Genomic DNA, 20187 nt, shown 5'->3' with positions numbered 1-20187 from the left:
TCTTTTTATACTTAAATATCAGGTACTCGTGAAGTTTATGTTGTACCAAAAAGTTTTCTATTTAACTTGGGTAATATCACGTCCGATTCAGATAGAAGACCAGCGGCAGTCTTGGTAGCTTTCTTTGTAAAGTGGTGCTATGAAAACGGTTAAGCTTAACTGCTGATATCGCACTTGATTTACCTCGGAAAAAATAGTTATACTGTCTTAGCTATTTCAGCAAGCGAGTTGTACACATTCAACATCGTAGTGTCAGAGAAAATTAAGGGTAACGTAATTAGTGCTTATAAGTTATCGTTTGTCTTCCAGCCTGAACACGTGTAATATTGATAGGCGCTTAACGCCAGTGGCTTAGCACAGCACAGGATGATTGATAAACATACTATAAGCGCTCCAGCCAGTCCGATAAACCGGTATGTGTCCTTGACCATACAGGCGTTGGTATAAAAATAATAATCCACCTTCCCTCCTGCCCTAAACTTCAAAAATAGTTATACAAAACTGGTTATAGACCAGTCAATATTTTTAGTACATTAGTCTCATTTTAAAAAGTTACAATATTATATTATGTTACCATATACGTTTCAATAGTTGCTATCAAAAAAACCAAGTTTGGAGGGGGTAAAAACAAAAAACATTGTGAAAAATTGAGATCACATTATACAACAACAATATGAAAAAAAAAATTTCAGTTTCTTATTAAAACCTATGAAATATTGAGTGGTACATAATAAAAGAAACGCTCTGTATATATAGTTTATACATTTTCTAAAAAACGTAACAAAATTATTTATTTTTTTATTCATAAGCAAATCAAACAACAATCCAACGTCACATAGGTAATCTTTGTCAGACCGGAAAACATGTCGACTTCTATTAAATGAATACCATGTAACAAAATGTCACAAAAAAACAATTAAACAAAACATGCCGTCACCGTTATTATAATGTGATAACGTATTGAAATGATAACGCGCGCCGGGACTGTGCACTGCTGATGCGCTTTAGATTCTTTTCTACGAGTGAGATAATATGTATTATTTTCTTTTCTATTTCAAATATAGTGTACTAAGATGGCCGATTACTATTTGATATTTAATAGACTCTGTGAGCATTACTACGTTGATAACAACTTGACGAAACGGCTCAGTCAACATAAAACAGGTTGTAAACGTGTTGCCAATGTGTGTAATGTAAAGATATGTAATTGACAAATGTATATTGAATCCAAAGAATTGTTTAAATTTGAGATTGGACTTTTGGTTTTTAAAAGTTCGAAATATTTTGATAATATGCACTAAAAAAAAATCTCATAATATTCTATTATTACTGGTAAACTAAATTTTAAAAATATTCAAACCTGAATATTATCTCTTACCTCCCAAATATGCTCTAATAGGCAAAATAATATCTATTGTATTGTACAAATTGTTCAACTTCGTAGAGCTGCATAAAGCTAATAAATATGTGTGAAAACCTAAAAATCTGCTCTCTTATTATAATATACAATATATTAGGACTTAGTACTTTAGTAGAACAAATGACATTCTATTTTTTATGTTCACAGGTAATACATTTGAGTACACCAAATTATCCTTCAATGCGCCATGTTGCTTATTTAAAATAATATATTTTTTTTAAATAATATAATTTGTTATATTTCATCTTGCTAGTACTTTCTAGCGGAATAATCTATAATCGAATTTTTCATAGTATTATTATTTCAATAAATGTTGTACAGTATGATTGGTTGACTATGACGCTCTTAAATTCGTCTAAAGTGTTAGACCTTTTTTTTGTACAGTTTTTAGTAAATCTTAAATTAATAGATTTATTTTTTAAAACATATATCAAAATTGTGCGCGCTAAAACCCATAAAATTATAAAACAGAATAATATGTCTTTTTCTTTCTGTACAGCCAAAGTCACCATGAAAAAGAAACGGTACCATGTTGTTTTTGTCAAACGCGCGCGAATAACAACAGCTCTTCAAACATAACATTGAACAAATAAAGCCTTAGCTCGTTCCTAAACTAAATAGGTACAATGTAACCAAGCAAGGTATTAACCCGCATTGCAGTAGTGTGAGCAGTTATTCTTTTATGAAAGTTTTTGGTGTTCATAGTTTACCTGTTTTGATTATTTTCGACACTCAACGAATACGAGTTAAAAAATGTTTGTGTTCCAAATTTGTGTTATTGCACTATGCAGTCTTAGCGGTTGTCAAACGATGATCACATTGGAAACTATTCAGAATTTGCTAATAACCGAGTCGAACTTTATGAGTTTGGTGTTGTTGGACAATACGTGCTATACTCGAGATAAACCGAATCAGACCGAAGAAGCACCACAGAAAAGATGCGTTAGTATCCCAGACGTACAAGTGCAATATGAATACTACAGTGTGATGCCACCCTTTACGGTTACTGAAGATCTGCGGTATAATATTTTAATCAGTGAATATTCGCCGACACCCAATATAGAAATAACAGAAAGCTATATGGCCATTATACTGCAAACCTATTGCGGTGGTGCCGTTGGTCAAACATTGAATGCAGTGATGATGAACTGTGTAGATAATGGACGTTACGCCCAGGCATATATTCGGCTTATGAACGTAATCGAAAGTGAAGGAATTTCGATGTTGAGTAGATTATGTCATGTATCAAATAAAATTATAACGAATAAGGTATCGAAGAGAATTAATAAGCTCTTTGATACGATCATTCCTATAATAGAACTCATTTACAACAAGTTTAAATTATATTTAATATCGACTGCGCCGGTGCTTCAAATGAGAGACGCCATCAACGTAGTAAGAGTGTCCGAAAGGGGGGGTTTGAATGAACGAAAAGAATTCTTTAAACTGACATGCATGGAGTTTAGTCAACGGTATGATAACATGATGGGCTTGGTGAGTACTGGCGTATATGACGACGTCGAACTTCTAGAGACTCCCCAAATGGCCAGACAAGAATTAAAACGTATTTTAAACCGTACAATCATGTACTTTAAAGAAGAAACGGACGCTCGACCAAGCGGCGGTGATGTACTACAACAACTTCAAAATGAGGAAATAAATAGACAATTATAATGTATACAGGTGGCATCGGTTTGGACCAAAATCTACACACACACATTTTCAACTCATGACTTGAAAAATTGATGAAAATTAAAGCTCACATGTATGTATATTTTAAAATAGTAATGTGTTATAATTAACCTCAAAATCTTCTTTTGTTTGTCAAAAATATCTTATGTGTTGTCTTATAAAAAATTACAAATTTTCTTTATTATACTTGTATAATTATTATTATTAAATTATGATTTTTCATCCAAAATGGTTTTTTCCTTTCTTTTTTTTTGGTTCTCCATAATTATTTAATGTTTGACCACAGAAAATATTATATATATATATATATTTATGTAAAGCAAAATACTTTCTTTATTGTACATTGGTGTGAGCTACATAAGTTGGTATTACTGATCAGAAGAAATGAATATATGGAATCAGTTGATATAGATTGTTTAAATAAAAATTGTAAAATATTGTTTAATATAAAAAGTGTAAGATATTGTTGATATCTTGATATACTCACCATTGTTTGAGAAACACGTGGAACATATAAAACAGGTGTTAGAGGCAATAACAAAAAAAAGGTTTCAGATTAAAATTCAAGAAATTTACGTTCGTCTCGGATTTGGTAAAATATTAAGGCTATATAATCCAGAACAACTCGGTAAGACATAACTCGGTAAAATATTGTTTAATTTAAAAAGTGTAAGATATTGTTTAACATATTAAGTTTATATTAACAGTTAGAGGTGTAACAAAGAATTACAATTTGTGGTTTCTCTTGTTACAGGTAAGTTTGTAAATATTGTAAACATGACGTTAAACGCAGAAAATAAAATTATAATCTCTTGTTACGGAGCATCGCATTGGTTTATTTTTTTCCACGAATATTCACACTATTAGACTAGTCATACATATATATATGTCAGCTAAAAAAAAATATATTCTTATTAAAAAAAATCTCATAATATTCTATTATTACTGGTAAACTAAATTTCAAAAATTTTCAAGCCTGAATATAATCTCTTACCTCCCAAATCTGCTCTATTAGGCAAAATAATATTTATTGTATTGTACAATGTGTTCAACCCCGTAGAGCTGCATAAAGCTAATAAATATGTGTAAAAAACTAATAATCTTCTTTCTTGTAATAATATGTAAGCGCGTTGTTACAAACTAATAACAGTATGATACTTCTCAAACAACAGATAATAAGTAAATAATGAATTAAATGTTACTCCAAACACATTTTTATATATGGCAACACTGTATAACAAACACATGATAAAACTGGCTTGATAAAGAAATGCTCGGTAGTGTTATCAACTTATTTAAATGAACATACTGTTTTTGAAAATTTATAATCAATAAAATATACAGAGTCATCAAATTTTTCCTAGTCAATATAAACCCATTACTAATGTGCTTTGTGTTTTTGTCATGAATTTTATGTAATTCTTCTTTTTAATTACTATTATATTCAATGATGCACTTACCCCGCTGAAAAGTATTCACGGGCAAAGCCCGTTATGTAATACCGGGACAAGAGCGTCATTTTTTTTTCCATACAAAAACACAATTGTTAATAAATATTATTGAAGTCTAACTAAAAAAAATATATATTATTTACTTGTAGGGCACAAGGCCTCGTAATAGGCCAAGAACGTCTACAAGAAAAAAAGTTCCTAAAAAAATTGTTTAAATCGGTACCTACCTAAATAATAATAATAATAAATGTGATAATTTGTACCTCTAAGACTTATTCTAAGTGAAATTTTGATTGATTTAAAGTAAATAAAAATGTTAAATTTAAAATTTAAAATTTCGTTAATTTAAAATGTTTATTGTGAATGAAAAAAAATGATAATTTATATCTGATAAAAAATGTTTATAGCTATGATTTTATATTATAACGCTCTTGCCCAGTTGTCGTACTTATATTATTACATTTAGAAGTATATTCATACAATACATTTACCCCGAGTTATGGGGTTAATGCATCATTTTTTTTTTTTTTTTTAAGCTCTTCTAAAAATTACATTTTCAACTATTTATTTTTTGTTATAAAATATGAATAGCTTCAATACTAAGGATAACAAAGATACCCTTAGCGAAATCATAAACCTAGAAAGTAAGCTAATATAAATGAATAAGTAAAAAAAAAAAAATATTTTAACGCACTTACCCCAACTAACCCTACACCAATTTAACCCTTTAATGCGCCATGTTGCTTATTTGAAACAATCTTTTCATTTTTAATTATATAATTTCATATATTTCATCTTATTAGTACTATCTAGCGGAAAAATCGATAAGTTTTTGATGTAAAAATAAATTCTAGATCGGCCAATAGTTTCGTAATTAGCCGCAGATGTTGCTCAATAACGATAAAGACCAGATCATTATTTTTTTAACGGCATCTCTCATTTTTAAACTGTTATGGGTATATTGATATTCGTGTGTAAGGCTAATGCACTGTCATTAATATCATCATCATTAGACGAGCCATGGCTACATACTAGTCAATAGTGGATGTAAAAGTAATAATGCTACAAGAAATTTTTTTTTTTCTTAGTATTCATATTTCAATACATGTTGTACAGTATGATTGGTTTATTATGACTGTCTCAAATTCTTCTAAGATGTTAGATTTTTTTTCCCCACAGTTTTAATTAAGTTTTCAACCTAAAATCATTGATTTTATAAAAAATATATCAAAATTAGGCGCGCTAAAACCTATAAAATTATAAAATAGAGTAATAGGTCTTTTTCATTCTGTACAGCCAAAGTCACCATGTACATGAAACGATACCGTATTGTTATTGATGAACGTGTGTGCAATTATCTTGTACCGGGACCCCGCCGGGCGTGTGTCGTCGCATATCTCCTTGACGCGGCGCTCCACGTCCCGGACAACGGCCCGGCAAGTGACCTTGTGGTCCAGGTCTTCCCACGTCTTCCCGGCCAGGTAATCCGAGTGGACGGTTTGCACGGCGGTCCTGACCAGCCGCTCGTTGAACGCGTCCCTCAGCCGGGGCCTGACCCTGAACCCGCCGAGCGATTGTAACGATTCGTCCGCTCGCCTGTGGTCGTACTCCCAGTTCGGTTTGCCCGCAAAGATTTTCTCTGTCTCCGCCGTCGTCATGTCTTCGTAACCTCGGCCCTCTTACACCCACACACAATATATACTAACATACATAAAATATAGATAACAGGCAACACTTGGTTTTTAATCCAAAACAAACGCTTCCCAAAAAAAAAAAAAAGCCCCGTGACACGGTATAAACACAGCATGCGTTGCCCGGCTAACGGTCGCCTATGGCACGGGGGAAGCGTGTTATTACCCGGGTTGGCGTTGAGAATTTAAATTTAACAATAATATCCATTAAATACATAGGTAAAACTCAAACCTCGGTAATACTTTATTACATAAAAATTAACGTATTGTTGAAAACGGGTGTTGATTAAACGAGTGAAATCCGCATCGAAATCGGCTTGGCTCTAAACATGTCCGTGATTAATGCACTTGATAATAGGTTTACTTTTATGGACGACAATGCGTTTACCGGAAAATATGTTATGCTTTTAAGACATCCTTAAAATTGTATTAATAATATATGAAGCGCATACCGCTAGAAAATATAATACACAATTCCGTTTTTTCAAGAAATAGCCAAATATAATTTTTTTAACTTCATCGTTTAAACGCTGGATCAATTTTTTTTTTGGTTAATTTAGTTTCGTAATATCATAGTACCTATTATAAAATGTTTAATGCTATTAACGAAATTTAATTTTTAGCGGTTACCTTTTTCTGCCGGTATTCAAATAAAAGTACATTTTATATATGATTACTTAGGACTAGGTGAGTTGACAACCAATGAAATAAAATTTTTGTGTTTTCGAACAAGGAAAATAATAATAAAATTTGGTTGTTTTATTTATTTATAGTAATATACGCCAAACGGCTTTTTATAAATTAGAAAATTATATATATATATATAATTTTCTAATTTATAAAAAGTCGTTTGACGTAAATTACTATAAATAAATAAAATAAATAAATAAAACAACCAAATTTTATTATTATTTTCCTATATATATATATGTAGTGATATTTAAAATACACAAATCAACCAAAAGAAAACGAAACAAAGCAAAACAAAACAACAAAAAATATACATGATAAAAAGGTAATATTGAGAGGTGTGGCCTTAACACGAATAATATAAATCAAAAATCGTTAAAAATTCCCATCATACGAATGAGAGGTGCATTTTTAGTGAAATTGGATCTGGTAGTAGGAAGATAAAAGAACTTCGGTAGAATTGAAATCAGACGAATGTCTTCTAATAAACCCAAGAGCTCGTAACGCTCTACTGATTGCGAAATCAATATGGGGCCGAAAGTCTAGGGTAGGGACATACACAAATCCGAGATCATTTACTTGGTAAACCCGCTCGAGAGGCATCGCATTTAGACTATAGTTAAATGTCAACATCGCACGCGTACGCTATATTTTTGGAATAATCTATTTTATAGCCCAAATCATTTTTTTCTCTCTAAAATGATTGATTTTTTTTTTGTCACACTTAGTCGTTTGATAAAATCATTTTCGATTTATTTTAGGTAGATGAAAAATTTTAGCCTTTATAGCATTGGGAACCTTTTTTCATCAGCATTTGGCCTGGTTATTTTTTTACCTATTCAACAATGCCATAGATATTTACCAAACAATCGGAATTTATACACATTTGATAACAATAGGCATATACCTACGCTGCGGTCTTATATAGTATTTTTAAAAACACCCTTCATTACTATTGTCGTTCTTTAGATAACTATATTATTCTTGTAAAGGTCGGATTCGAAATTCGAAGACCGGTACAAAAAAAAAAAGGATCAATGTTTGTCGGACAAACCATATTATTTATTATTTGGATTTTTATATTTTTTGATTACTTATATAATATGTCAATACCCGACTGCGGAAAAGGGGCAATGTGTTTTTATAAGTTTTAATAATGTATATATAGTATATACATTACATACAGGATTTCTAGTTTTTCTAGTTTTTCTAGTTTTTCTAAATTTTTAATTTTTTCTAGTTTTTCTAGTTTTCTTAATTTTCAATTTTTTCAGGATTTCTAGTTTTTCTTGTTATAATATTGTGAAGTACATGTCCAACATGGCTTTGTCTCTCTCGCACATATTATCATCTTGGATAACATTATATTAGGTTTCAATTGGCAGTCCATTTAATATAGTGAATAATTATCGTTCATTTTGGAATTTTTTACCCATTTGTAATCGTGACATTGGGATTTGTACTTTGGCAAAGTATATTATTTTTTTTACTGTGACTCGACCATGTCGTATCAATTGTATGTTAGGTATAATATAGTATACATAATAATATACATTATAATGTATATACTATATATACATTATTAAAACTTATAAAAACACATTGCCCCTTTTCCGCAGTCGGGTATTGACATAATATATAAATAATCAAAAAATATAAAAATCCAAATAATAAATAATACGGTTTGTCCGACGAACATTGATCCTTTTTTTTTTTTGTACCGGTCTTCGAATTTCGAATCCGACCTTTACAAGTATAATATAGTTATCTAAAGAACGACAATAGTAATGAAGGGTGTTTTTAAAAATACTATATAAGACCGCAGCGTAGGTATATGCCTATTGTTATCAAATGTGTATAAATTCCGATTGTTTGGTAAATATCTATGGCATTGTTGAATAGGTAAAAAAATAACCAGGCCAAATGCTGATGAAAAAAGGTTCCCAATGCCATAGAGGCTAAAATTTTTCTTCTACCTAAAATAAATCGAAAATGATTTTATCAAACGACTAAGTGTGACAAAAGAAAAATCACTCATTTTAGAGAGAAAAAAATGATTTGGGCTATAAAATAGATTATTCCAAAACTATAGCGTACGCGTGCGATGTTGACATTTAACTATAGTCTAAATGCGATGCCTCTCGAGCGGGTTTACCAAGTAAAGGATCTCGGATTTGTGTATGTCCCTACCCTAGACTTTCGGTCCGATATTGATTTCGCAATCAGTAGAGCGTTACGAGCTCTTGGGTTTATTAGAAGACATTCGTCTGATTTCAATTCTACCGAACTTACACCCACCTCATGATTACAGTCCCATTGATAATGTTCTTGGACTGCAACCACTAGAACAGCGGCGCAAGAACCTCTGCTCTCGGTTTATTTCGGGTTTGTTAGACGGCCGAGTTGACGCCCCTCGCTTATTGGAACAACTTAGTATTCGGGTCCCGACTAACACCAGACTTCAAAAGTTCTTTTATCTTCCTACTACCAGATCCAATTTCACTAAAAATGCACCTCTCATTCGTATGATGGTAATTTTTAACGATTTTTGATTTATATTATTCGTGTTAAGGCCACACCTCTCAATATTACCTTTTTATCATGTATATTTTTTGTTGTTTTGTTTTGCTTTGTTTCGTTTTCTTTTGGTTGATTTGTGTATTTTAAATATCACTAAATATATATATATATAGGAAAATAATAATAAAATTTGGTTGTTTTATTTATTTATAGTAATTTACGCCAAACGGCTTTTACCAAATTTTATTATTATTTTCCTTGTTCGAAAACACAAAAATTTTATTTCATTGGTTGTCAACTCACCTAGTCCTAAGTAATCATATATAAAATGTACTTTTATTTGAATACCGGCAGAAAAAGGTAACCGCTAAAAATTAAATTTCGTTAATAGCATTAAACATTTTATAATAGGTACTATGATATTACGAAACTAAATTAACCAAAAAAAAAATTGATCCAGCGTTTAAACGATGAAGTTAAAAAAATTATATTTGGCTATTTCTTGAAAAAACGGAATTGTGTATTATATTTTCTAGCGGTATGCGCTTCATATATTATTAATACAATTTTAAGGATGTCTTAAAAGCATAACATATTTTCCGGTAAACGCATTGTCGTCCATAAAAGTAAACCTATTATCAAGTGCATTAATCACGGACATGTTTAGAGCCAAGCCGATTTCGATGCGGATTTCACTCGTTTAATCAACACCCGTTTTCAACAATACGTTAATTTTTATGTAATAAAGTATTACCGAGGTTTGAGTTTTACCTATGTATTTAATGGATATTATTGTTAAATTTAAATTCTCAACGCCAACCCGGGTAATAACACGCTTCCCCCGTGCCATAGGCGACCGTTAGCCGGGCAACGCATGCTGTGTTTATACAGTGTCACGGGGCTTTTTTTTTTTTTTTTTGGGAAGCGTTTGTTTTGGATTAAAAACCAAGTGTTGCCTGTTATCTATATTTTATGTATGTTAGTATATATTGTGTGTGGGTGTAAGAGGGCCGAGGTTACGAAGACATGACGACGGCGGAGACAGAGAAAATCTTTGCGGGCAAACCGAACTGGGAGTACGACCACAGGCGAGCGGACGAATCGTTACAATCGCTCGGCGGGTTCAGGGTCAGGCCCCGGCTGAGGGACGCGTTCAACGAGCGGCTGGTCAGGACCGCCGTGCAAACCGTCCACTCGGATTACCTGGCCGGGAAGACGTGGGAAGACCTGGACCACAAGGTCACTTGCCGGGCCGTTGTCCGGGACGTGGAGCGCCGCGTCAAGGAGATATGCGACGACACACGCCCGGCGGGGTCCCGGTACAAGATAATTGCGCACACGTTCATCGGGGCGCATCGTTGGCAGTCGGTCACCATCGGCACGCGGTGCCTGTGCGACGAGAAAACCGATCGGCTGGTCCACGAGAATTACCGCAACGCCGAGCTGTTTTGCACCACCCAAGTGGTGGCCGTTTACTATTATTGACTACCGCAGAATGGCGACGGCTAAAACACCCCCCAACCCCTCCGCCGGTAGTACGAAGATTGCAATTTTTGTATTGTTCGCAAATATTATACCATTACTATTGTTATTATTTAGCGTGTACAAGACGTTAAACGAAAGAGAGAGTACAAGAGACTTTGATACACAGATCTATATAATAAACTAGATTGCTAACTAGCGATAAGAATTGAAGCCGACGGTCCGCCATTCTGGTGGGATTTAGGTGTGTTATCAATGCATATAATATATATTATTATATCAATAAAATATATATATATACTGGATATGCTTGGTACAAACGACTTAGGTCGAAAATATAAGTTTTCGACTTAATACATTGAAAAATTCAATTTTGGTACAATAATAGCTTTGTTCGTTTTGACAAAAAATTACACCAATTAGCGTCAAGTGTAAGTGGTGTGGTATTTCAAAACAAACGTGTTTTTGGTGTAGGATTAATCAACTGATAATTGTTTTCTATTGATAATACAATTTGGTTGATAAGAAATATGATAACGACCAACGCCGAAAATTAGGTATTACACCTACTCTACGGTCGGTGTGAAAAAAGTGTACACTGTGATACAACACTTTTTTTTTAAACAAACAGCGTGTAAAACTATACACTATTTCAAAACGGAACGCTTTGGTTTACACGTTTATATTTTTACGGTATTTTCAAATGGCTAAATAAGAAATCGGCCTCTTCGCCCGCATAGAGAAAATAGTAAACTTCACACAAAGAAAATAAAAATTGAAATCCGCCCAATAGATAACGCTGGAAAACGTTCGGTTAGGTCCATAACTCGGAGAAAAATAACTTAAAGTTTTATAACTAGATAAACGTAATATTTATTTTCATTAAAATTAGTCGGTTTACTTAAAATTGTTACTAGATAAATTTTTGTTAAATAATGTCTATTTTTTTGCCTCTTAATAGCACATTTAGTAGTCCCTAACTAGCCCTTTTTTTTTTTACTTTTAAATTAATTTAATTGAACTTAAATTTTCGCCTTTTTTTATTTCGTTCCTATCGAAACTGTTGATTATATTTAATAAAGATAGCTTATCATAGATACATATAAACACAAATCAACGAAATCGATTATAGATCTCATTAAAATGTTATTTTTAGTTAAAGTAATAAAATTGTATCATTACGTTATTATAATACAATTATTTAACCCTATTTTATCTAACATACTATACTAATTACAAATAAACGTATGTCAATTACTTTAACTAATATTAGTACCAGCGGCCAATAACCGGTTCGCTTTTAACGAGAAAGAGGAGAGGGGAAGGAGAAGTATTTATCTTGTTTCCCTCTCCTAAAAACCAATAAAAAAACAATTTAAAACCTAAAACTTTGTTTTGCCAAATTGTTTTGGGTGTCCGCTTCTGATTATTGTTTCGTATGTTTAAACATAAACATTGATAATCAACAATATTGTAAACTAATAATAAACGATGAAACCACAAAAATCGGTCACTCTGAGATCATTGAAAATCGATTAGTAATAAGACTCTTGTAGCCCACAAAAGTTACGATTACAGCCGTTTTTATTTACCTTGATGTACGCGGGTTGTGTTAATTAGTTGAACGATATGAAAAATAACCTTTTCCAAGGTAATAAATACATTCTTCATTATAATCATAAACACGATGAGAAGTATAATAGGTAATATTATTCGGTTTTGAAATTGTCCCGAGCCCGCCACAACAGGTACGGATCGCTTACAATCTCTTTGGAAACGCCCAAAGAGGTTGTAGGTACCTGCTGGTCGCGGTAGATGGCGCATTTGAAATTTTGACCGTAGACCTTATCTATTGTAATGGCGTGTGCCAAACATTAGCTGGTGAATCATATTTTGGTTTTTTGGCAAACGACATTCGGTTTCCGGACGAGCACAACGTTGTAACGAGTCTCTTCTAACAGTGTTTATTTCAAGAATATTCCAATATCCAAAGAAGTCTAATGGACATTGACGCAGATCCGATGATGACCACCGACCTCCAGGTAAATAAATGATAAATTTGTTATTTATTTTATTTAAAAATGTATTAAATCACTTTAAATTACCAACGTGTATTTCGTCGACGGTCCTTCTGAGCGTTGTTTTTTTTTTTTTTTGAACGTTTGTACAAACAGAATTTTCAAATTAAAATATTAGTCCAGAGAATAATCATTTAAAAAATTCACCACAATTTCTAAACTAAATTTAAAATTTTATCAGTTTATCTTACCATAAAACAATGATCCCGAATTTTTTTTGCAACAATTATTGAAATGAAACTAGGTGGTATGAAGAGTGATTTGTACAAAATTAAATAACCCGAAGGATTTTTTTTTGTTTGAGCTATTATTTTTAAAAAAATAACATAACATTTTTTGAACATTTCGTATGACAACTCTCTGACGTCAAAATCATGTTAACATGCAGTACAAGTTCTTACCAGTAGCTATCCCTATTTATTTTATTGATATTTATACAATTTAATTAATAAGTTTATACATTTTTATTACTCTTATTCAAAAATTAATTATTAGAATACACAACGCTAATTCAGTTTTATCAGAGCAGCGTAGTGTCTTTATATCTTATGGCTGTTTAAAAAGAACTAAACACTTTCACTCGTCTCTGATGTTCTTAGAACAGTTCAAACTCAATCAAAGAATTAATATTTTGTCCCTATATTACTCAGCAATATTTTTATTTTGCGGTTACTTTATGGGAACTGTGTTTGCGCTCACAATTAAATGTTTACACCATTGACTTAAATAACTACTATGTTAAAAATTTTTTTTTCTGGGTTTTATAATCCATATACTATTTATGAGATATTGGCATAATGTTATGTCCAATTTTTCATTTAGATTTTAACAAACTTGGTCACAATACTTAAGCTACGTTTAGTAACTATTTTATGCGATAAGTGTCGTTTCTATAGTCAAGTGAACACAGAAAAATTGAAATTAATTTGAATTTAATATTATCTTTAAAAAAAAAATATTTTTATTTAAAAATTAAAAGAAAACATTTAATTTTACTATTGTCACTAGGCATATTTAAAACTATTTGAATACCGTGAAATAATACATAAACGCTAATTTATATAGCTTTTAGTGTATTTTATGTCAACTATTTTGCTTTCTACCTTTGTTTGGGCAATTCTAAAATTATAACAGTATGACTAAAAATAAAAGCCATAGCGTTAATTTAAAAAAAACAATTGTGCGTTTATTTCTTAGGTAGGTTATACAATCGATACATTTATCGATTTTTATTTGTATTATTATAATCGAATCATTGGTAAACTTGGATTTGCTAATCATTTTTTTTTTTTTTTTGGTAATAATAATTAGATTAAGAGTCGAATGTGATAAGAGGGATGATATAGGTGGTGGTTATCATTGAATTGTTTACATTATTAACTGATGAAAAAATAGTAGACATTATAATAATATGATAAATAATTAATAATGTTTATTTTTTTTATGAAAACTAGTTAATAAAATATAGGTATATACCTATATGTTTATTGAAATTCTAATGTTTAGTTTTATTTGATTTGCGTTGAAACTACTTGTGTTGCGATGAATGGTTTCGTAGTGACCTATCGCATTTTAACTCTTAAGGATAGCACAATTTAAAGTTGTGCAGGCACTAACATAGGTAAAAACTGTATTTCTATAAGTAAAATATATGTTATTAAATAGTAATTTAATTAAACACGAGATTAAAAGTATTGTGTTAAATATTCAACGGAAAAAACATGATTCTATTGACTAAATATTTGTGGAAATCTATCTGTATATAAATATATATATTTGTTTGAAAATCAATAACATCTATAAACCGCAATTTTTGTATGTTTAGGTAAACATGGACGAGTCAACGAATTTTGTGGATGAAAAAAAGCAAGAACTACACCAAGCCATATTGTAAGCATTAAATTATTTTATTTTTCAAATTTACAAATAATATTTTGAAACAGTAATAATAATAATACAAATATTTATAGAATAATAAGGCAACTCTATACAGTAGCTCCACAATGTGTTCAAGTAATTGCTCATAATTTGGATTACCTAGAATACATTGATAAAAGAGACAACAGAGACTTATACGAGAGTATGTATAAAATAAAACGTTTATAGTAAACGCTGTCATATTTTCGTTGGATTTTAAAAAATAGTCTAATAAATATAATCTATAATTTTAGTCGAAATGAATGCGGAAGACGGAGAATACAAGTCGTTTGCCGATGTGATTACGGAAATACGATGTCTTTTGTTGAACTGTTACAAATATTTTGGCCCTAGACATAAGACTACTTATGCTGCTTTGAACGTTGAAAAATTGTTGGATGAATGTATTTTTTGCCTGGACGAGTAATAATATTTTACAAATAATAAATTATAATTGTTCATAAGTGCCTCCTCATAATAAATTTAGTACAACAACTAATGGCTTTAACAATTTATGTTAACAGCTAATTTTAGTGAACGTTTCATTTAAATAATTCATCTCATCAACCTACGCACTTATTAATCGATCACACAGTTGTACCTAAAGGAAAACAACTATTTAATTTATATATTATTATTTGATTGTGTTACAGACGTCTAAAGAGTACAACAGATGTTCAACAGGCGTTGGATATATTTAAAACGGAGAAGACTTACGACTATAAATACTTATACCCTAAAGGTATTTTCATATTTATTACAAAATTTGTGATGTCGTAGTTGCTTGTGTTAATTTTGTATTACTGTTAAACGAATATTGTTAACATATATATATATTTTTTTTAATAATGGGTATTTATTTAAATTTAAATTGTCATTTCAGACCATTATGATTCAAAGTTATTAAGAAGTGTCGCTCATTGTCGTCCAGAACGATTGAAGATATATCATAACGCTATTGAGGATAAGATTGCCCTAACTGAGAAAAGTGTTATGTTATTAGAAGAACTAAATAGAAGGAAAAATGAAATCGATTTTGATTGCCACAGTCAATATGTAACTTCAATGTGGGAGGTTTGTATGAAAAATTTAATTTTATACTTTTAGCTTCGATGCAATTTTAAATTTATATTATACGTTAATACTAAAATTGTATAAATATAATTTTTTTTCAGTTGGCTGAAATCGGAAACTTCGTATCTGCTCTTGCTGGGACTTTTCATATCGGAGATGTATATCAAGGCGAAATCGAAGGGATGTTTTTGATACCTAAAGAGTCGACGTTAATGAGTAAAATAATGACATTATTGTTGGGGCCGATGAGCGGTAAGAGATGTATCAATAATTTAATGTCATACAAAGTTTGGACCGAGAAATTGTCGAAAAAAATATCGAGTTGGTTTGAAGTTTACCACGAAAAGGACCAAGGCAAAGCTAAGGTAAGTGTTTAAATTTGTAACAAATCAATACGATGGCACCATACGTATATTATAATGGCAAAAAGAGATTGTTTTTTTTTTACAATTGAAACTACTTGTGATTTTTATTTAGGTTTTCAAAGAATTCGGCATCCATCGAGATTTTTGGACTGTCGTGGGCGACAAGAACCCATTAATCGATAAAGAATATTTTGAATTGCCATACTTGGTTAAAGTCTGGTTACTTAAAGGACTGTGCGATCATGTACTGGTAAGTTTAATAATCCTGCATAAAATATTAAAAACCATAGTTAAGTAGATCTCGGAGCTTGTTTAAATTTTATTTACCAGTAGTTTTTGCATAGCCGGCCAAGTCATACGCGATTATTTTTAATTTTTTTTTATTTCAAAGTCTGAACAATAAATTAACTGCAAACATAATGCGATCAATATAAGATAATAATAATAATATTGACAGTGTATTTGTTGAAAGAATTAAAAATGTTTATTTTTTCAAAATATCGACCAATTCTTCATTGAAACTAATACACGGATAATAATTGCTGTTAATATTATTTTATGGCCAAAAAGCCAATGTCACACAAGTTTGCGTGCTTGCATAATGTTTTTTTTTATTTTGCATTTGGCCGTCTTATGTTTTTTTCTTACGACTTTTGTGATTATTAATTAATCATAACAATACATCTTAGTTGACGACTTAAAAATTTAAATTCAATTTATTTACTATTTCTTTTTTTTTTAACCTAACCTATCTTTAAAAAAAGCTTGTAGCTTAGTGTAGAAAATATCGCTGCTTTTATTGCTTGTATTTTTTTTTTTGATAACAAAAAGGAAATTGTGATAAATAAAAATAACGTTATCAGAAGTGAACGGCCACACAATCAAACGGTTTTCTTAAATGTGTCCTATCGGTGCGCATCGGTATGAACCGCTAAAACATCTTAAATCCAACTTCACAATTAAATATATATAAACAAAGATTTTAAAATTTAAAATACCTACAAAATATTTCACGGTACAGTTCGGACGTGTTAATTTACAACATTCATAGTCAAATTTACACAAACAATTAGATTAGTACAACTTGAAAATATTATCAAAATTATAAGTCAAACCAACTAAATAACTAACGTTTTAATCAATATTTTTATTGGAATTGGCTTTCACCAAGAACGCTTAGTACACGATGCACTGCATAATGTAATTATATAGAAGATGATAATTTAATGGGGGATGTCATATCAATATTTTTATTTAAAAATCGGTGTGTTTACTGTAAGACCATCGCGGACCGAGTTTAACACAATTTGAAGTCAAGTTAAAATAAAAAAACAATGGTGGTAGATAAAAAAAAAATTCAACATTATCAAGTCAAAATTTGGAATATCACAAAAATTGTTGCATTTTAATTTAATTTTACCGTAGGTATTTTAAATACAACATAGTACTGGACTCGCCTGCGTGCTTTGGACGGTTCAGGCCAAACCGAATGCTAGATTAATGGCTTGATGCGATGCAGCTTGTTTTTTAGATATTGCTTCCAAAAAAAAAAGTAAAAATCTTCATGAAACTTCTATGCTTTTTAGAATCTTTTAGTTTGATTAAAACCAAAGTATTTATAGAGTTACGGCTTTTTAATTTAAGCTACGACATATTTTGAGAGCTAATTTTTTTAAAAGTAATTATTCGTAAACTGTTTTTTTTTTTTTAGTTTAAATATAAAAGTATGAAGGACATTGTTGTAAAATGTAAAGAAGAGAAATGTACAGTATGGAAAAGCAATGATGGTACCGAAGAGTATTTTTACTTTAGTATAATGCCCGATCTGCGACTGTACTATCATAAAACTTCCAATGATAAGAAGGTAACTATGCGTTTTTACAGGAGAACTTATGTAAAAAAATGTAAATGATTTATCTTTTTTAAGCTAATTATTTGTTTTTAACTTTACCCTAGTTTGATGGCGGTCTTAAAGGAGAACCATTTGAAAACAGAGATCTGGAAGACGAATTGCCTAGGCTCAAAGGTGAGATAACGTTGATTTTTTGTTGTTTCTCTTTTTTTAAAACAATTTCCTACTTTGTTTAGGCATATGTAAAACGTTTCGATCGAGATCCCAGTTCAAACCTAACGAAGATAATTTCAAAATGATAGCCAACACTGTGCAAGGAGTCCGTACGCTTATCGAGGAATCCGTAGCCGAGGGAAACCCTGAGAGCTTAATACTTTCGCTCGAAGAATATCTCCGATGGGTTGAAAAGCACGAATACAATTATCTAAGCACCAACAACGAATCAAAGATAAACCTGTACAGAGATTGGAAATTGACACATCCTGCGAATAAACATAAAGTCAAAAACACCAAATTAGGTAGGTTTGATTTTAATTTTTCTTAGTGGTCTAAAAAAAAAAAAAGTATTTGCGTCAAATTTAAAATGTTTTAAAGAAAGGTTTTTTTTATTTATAATGAAACCGTTTAAAATAATTTTTGTTATTAGTTGGTTGCATCTTGCAAATTCCAAAGAAATGTCTTTTTGTAGGTACTTTTTAAGATTTTTTTTATCGAATGCATTACATTTATCTGAATTAACTGATGTGACCAGACTTACTTTTTTTTTCCTTTGAATTTAAACAACTTGCACATTTGTTGCATAAGACACCATTTAATTTATTATCCAAGATAAAGTTATTGACATGTTAGCTTACAGCTAATGTTCTTATTATATTCCCATCGACAACGTATTATGTTTTCTGACTCGGCGTTTTAAATCCTAACCCAAATAATAGACAAACATTCTTTATTTTAATCTTTTTTTTTCCATAGATTACAGCGAAGAAAAAGAACCTATCAAACGACGACAAACGGAAGACCATCAGGACATTGATGAATATTATGAAAATAAAAAAGCAAAGATTATCAGTTGTCCGGACACTTCACTATACTCATCTCTTATCAGCGAAGATGAAGATGAAGATGATAACTGCATTAAAATAGTTTCCGTTTCATCAGTAGCGCCTAGACCTTTGAATACTTCACCAACTGTGTCGAGCGTAGATTCAAAAAAATCATTGTGTACAATTAGCGTAAGTTCATTTTATAGCTTGGATAATTATACTATACAAAAGCATACTCCTACCTATCACAACGTCGAGTAACACTGACACATCGGTCAAGACTTATATTCCAGAGTCGAGACTTCTTTACTGCTGTAAAGCGTTACAACAATTATTTCCAATTGTTCTCAAACATTCCTATTTTGACGTCTTATGTGTGTGTCAATAATTACTATCCTTATAGTATATTACTTCTATAATTTTTGATTTGCATGTTTCAGTGAATAGGAAGTTCCAAACCCCCACCGATCCTATACTAGTCAATGCATTTTGTTCGACTGACATTCAATTTATAAGACTTGAGTATGTTCACGTAACGTAAAATCACTAAATTTTAAATATTTTTATATTCTCTATTACATTTACTGTCGAAGAAAATTGACATTAAAGAAATTTTTTTTTTTTAATAATCAACGTTTTTAGTATATAAAAATGTGTCGTAAGTTTATTTTTTAAAATTATATTTTTTTGAAGTCTAACTTATGCACTGTATTTTTTATTTTATCTATTTATTTATTTTTGTATTTCTTTATAATAACGTTTTAAAAATGTCTTAGTAAATTAATTGCATGTGTGTCATTACTTTTTAAATTTAAGTTTATTTTTATAATGGTTTAAATAAGATTTATTTGTAGTAGTGATTTTGTTTGTTTTTAATATTTTCAATTTGCACGTGTGTTATTATTATAATTT

At 30.8% G+C, this 20187-nt stretch overlaps 2 protein-coding genes across 2 annotated transcripts; both read left to right on the top strand.

The window, feature by feature from the left end:
• The first annotated feature begins 10490 nt into the window (after positions 1–10490).
• Positions 10491–10949, top strand: LOC126842479 (dynein light chain Tctex-type protein 2B-like). Its single transcript, XM_050579489.1, has one exon. The coding sequence runs from the start codon at positions 10491–10493 to the stop codon at positions 10947–10949; it is 459 nt and encodes a 152-aa protein (XP_050435446.1).
• A 1992-nt stretch (positions 10950–12941) lies between these two features.
• Positions 12942–19855, top strand: LOC126842475 (uncharacterized). The gene is made up of 13 exons (XM_050579486.1): positions 12942–12988; positions 14850–14914; positions 14995–15104; positions 15196–15364; positions 15595–15683; positions 15825–16015; positions 16117–16380; positions 16493–16630; positions 18092–18244; positions 18337–18406; positions 18469–18750; positions 19205–19464; positions 19716–19855. Exons 1-13 carry the CDS (start codon positions 12947–12949, stop codon positions 19716–19718), a joined length of 1836 nt encoding a protein of 611 aa, XP_050435443.1. The 5' UTR covers positions 12942–12946; the 3' UTR covers positions 19719–19855.
• Positions 19856–20187: the final 332 nt, after the last annotated feature.

Source organism: Adelges cooleyi, unplaced genomic scaffold (assembly GCF_023614345.1).
Source record: "Adelges cooleyi isolate 19-005CV unplaced genomic scaffold, UGA_ACOO_1.1 ACOO_flye_CR_arks_rails_tigmint_CR_PRNA_523, whole genome shotgun sequence".
NCBI lineage: Eukaryota > Metazoa > Arthropoda > Insecta > Hemiptera > Adelgidae > Adelges > Adelges cooleyi.
Note: the sequence above shows the minus strand (reverse complement) of the source record. Positions and strands in the feature narration are given on the sequence as shown.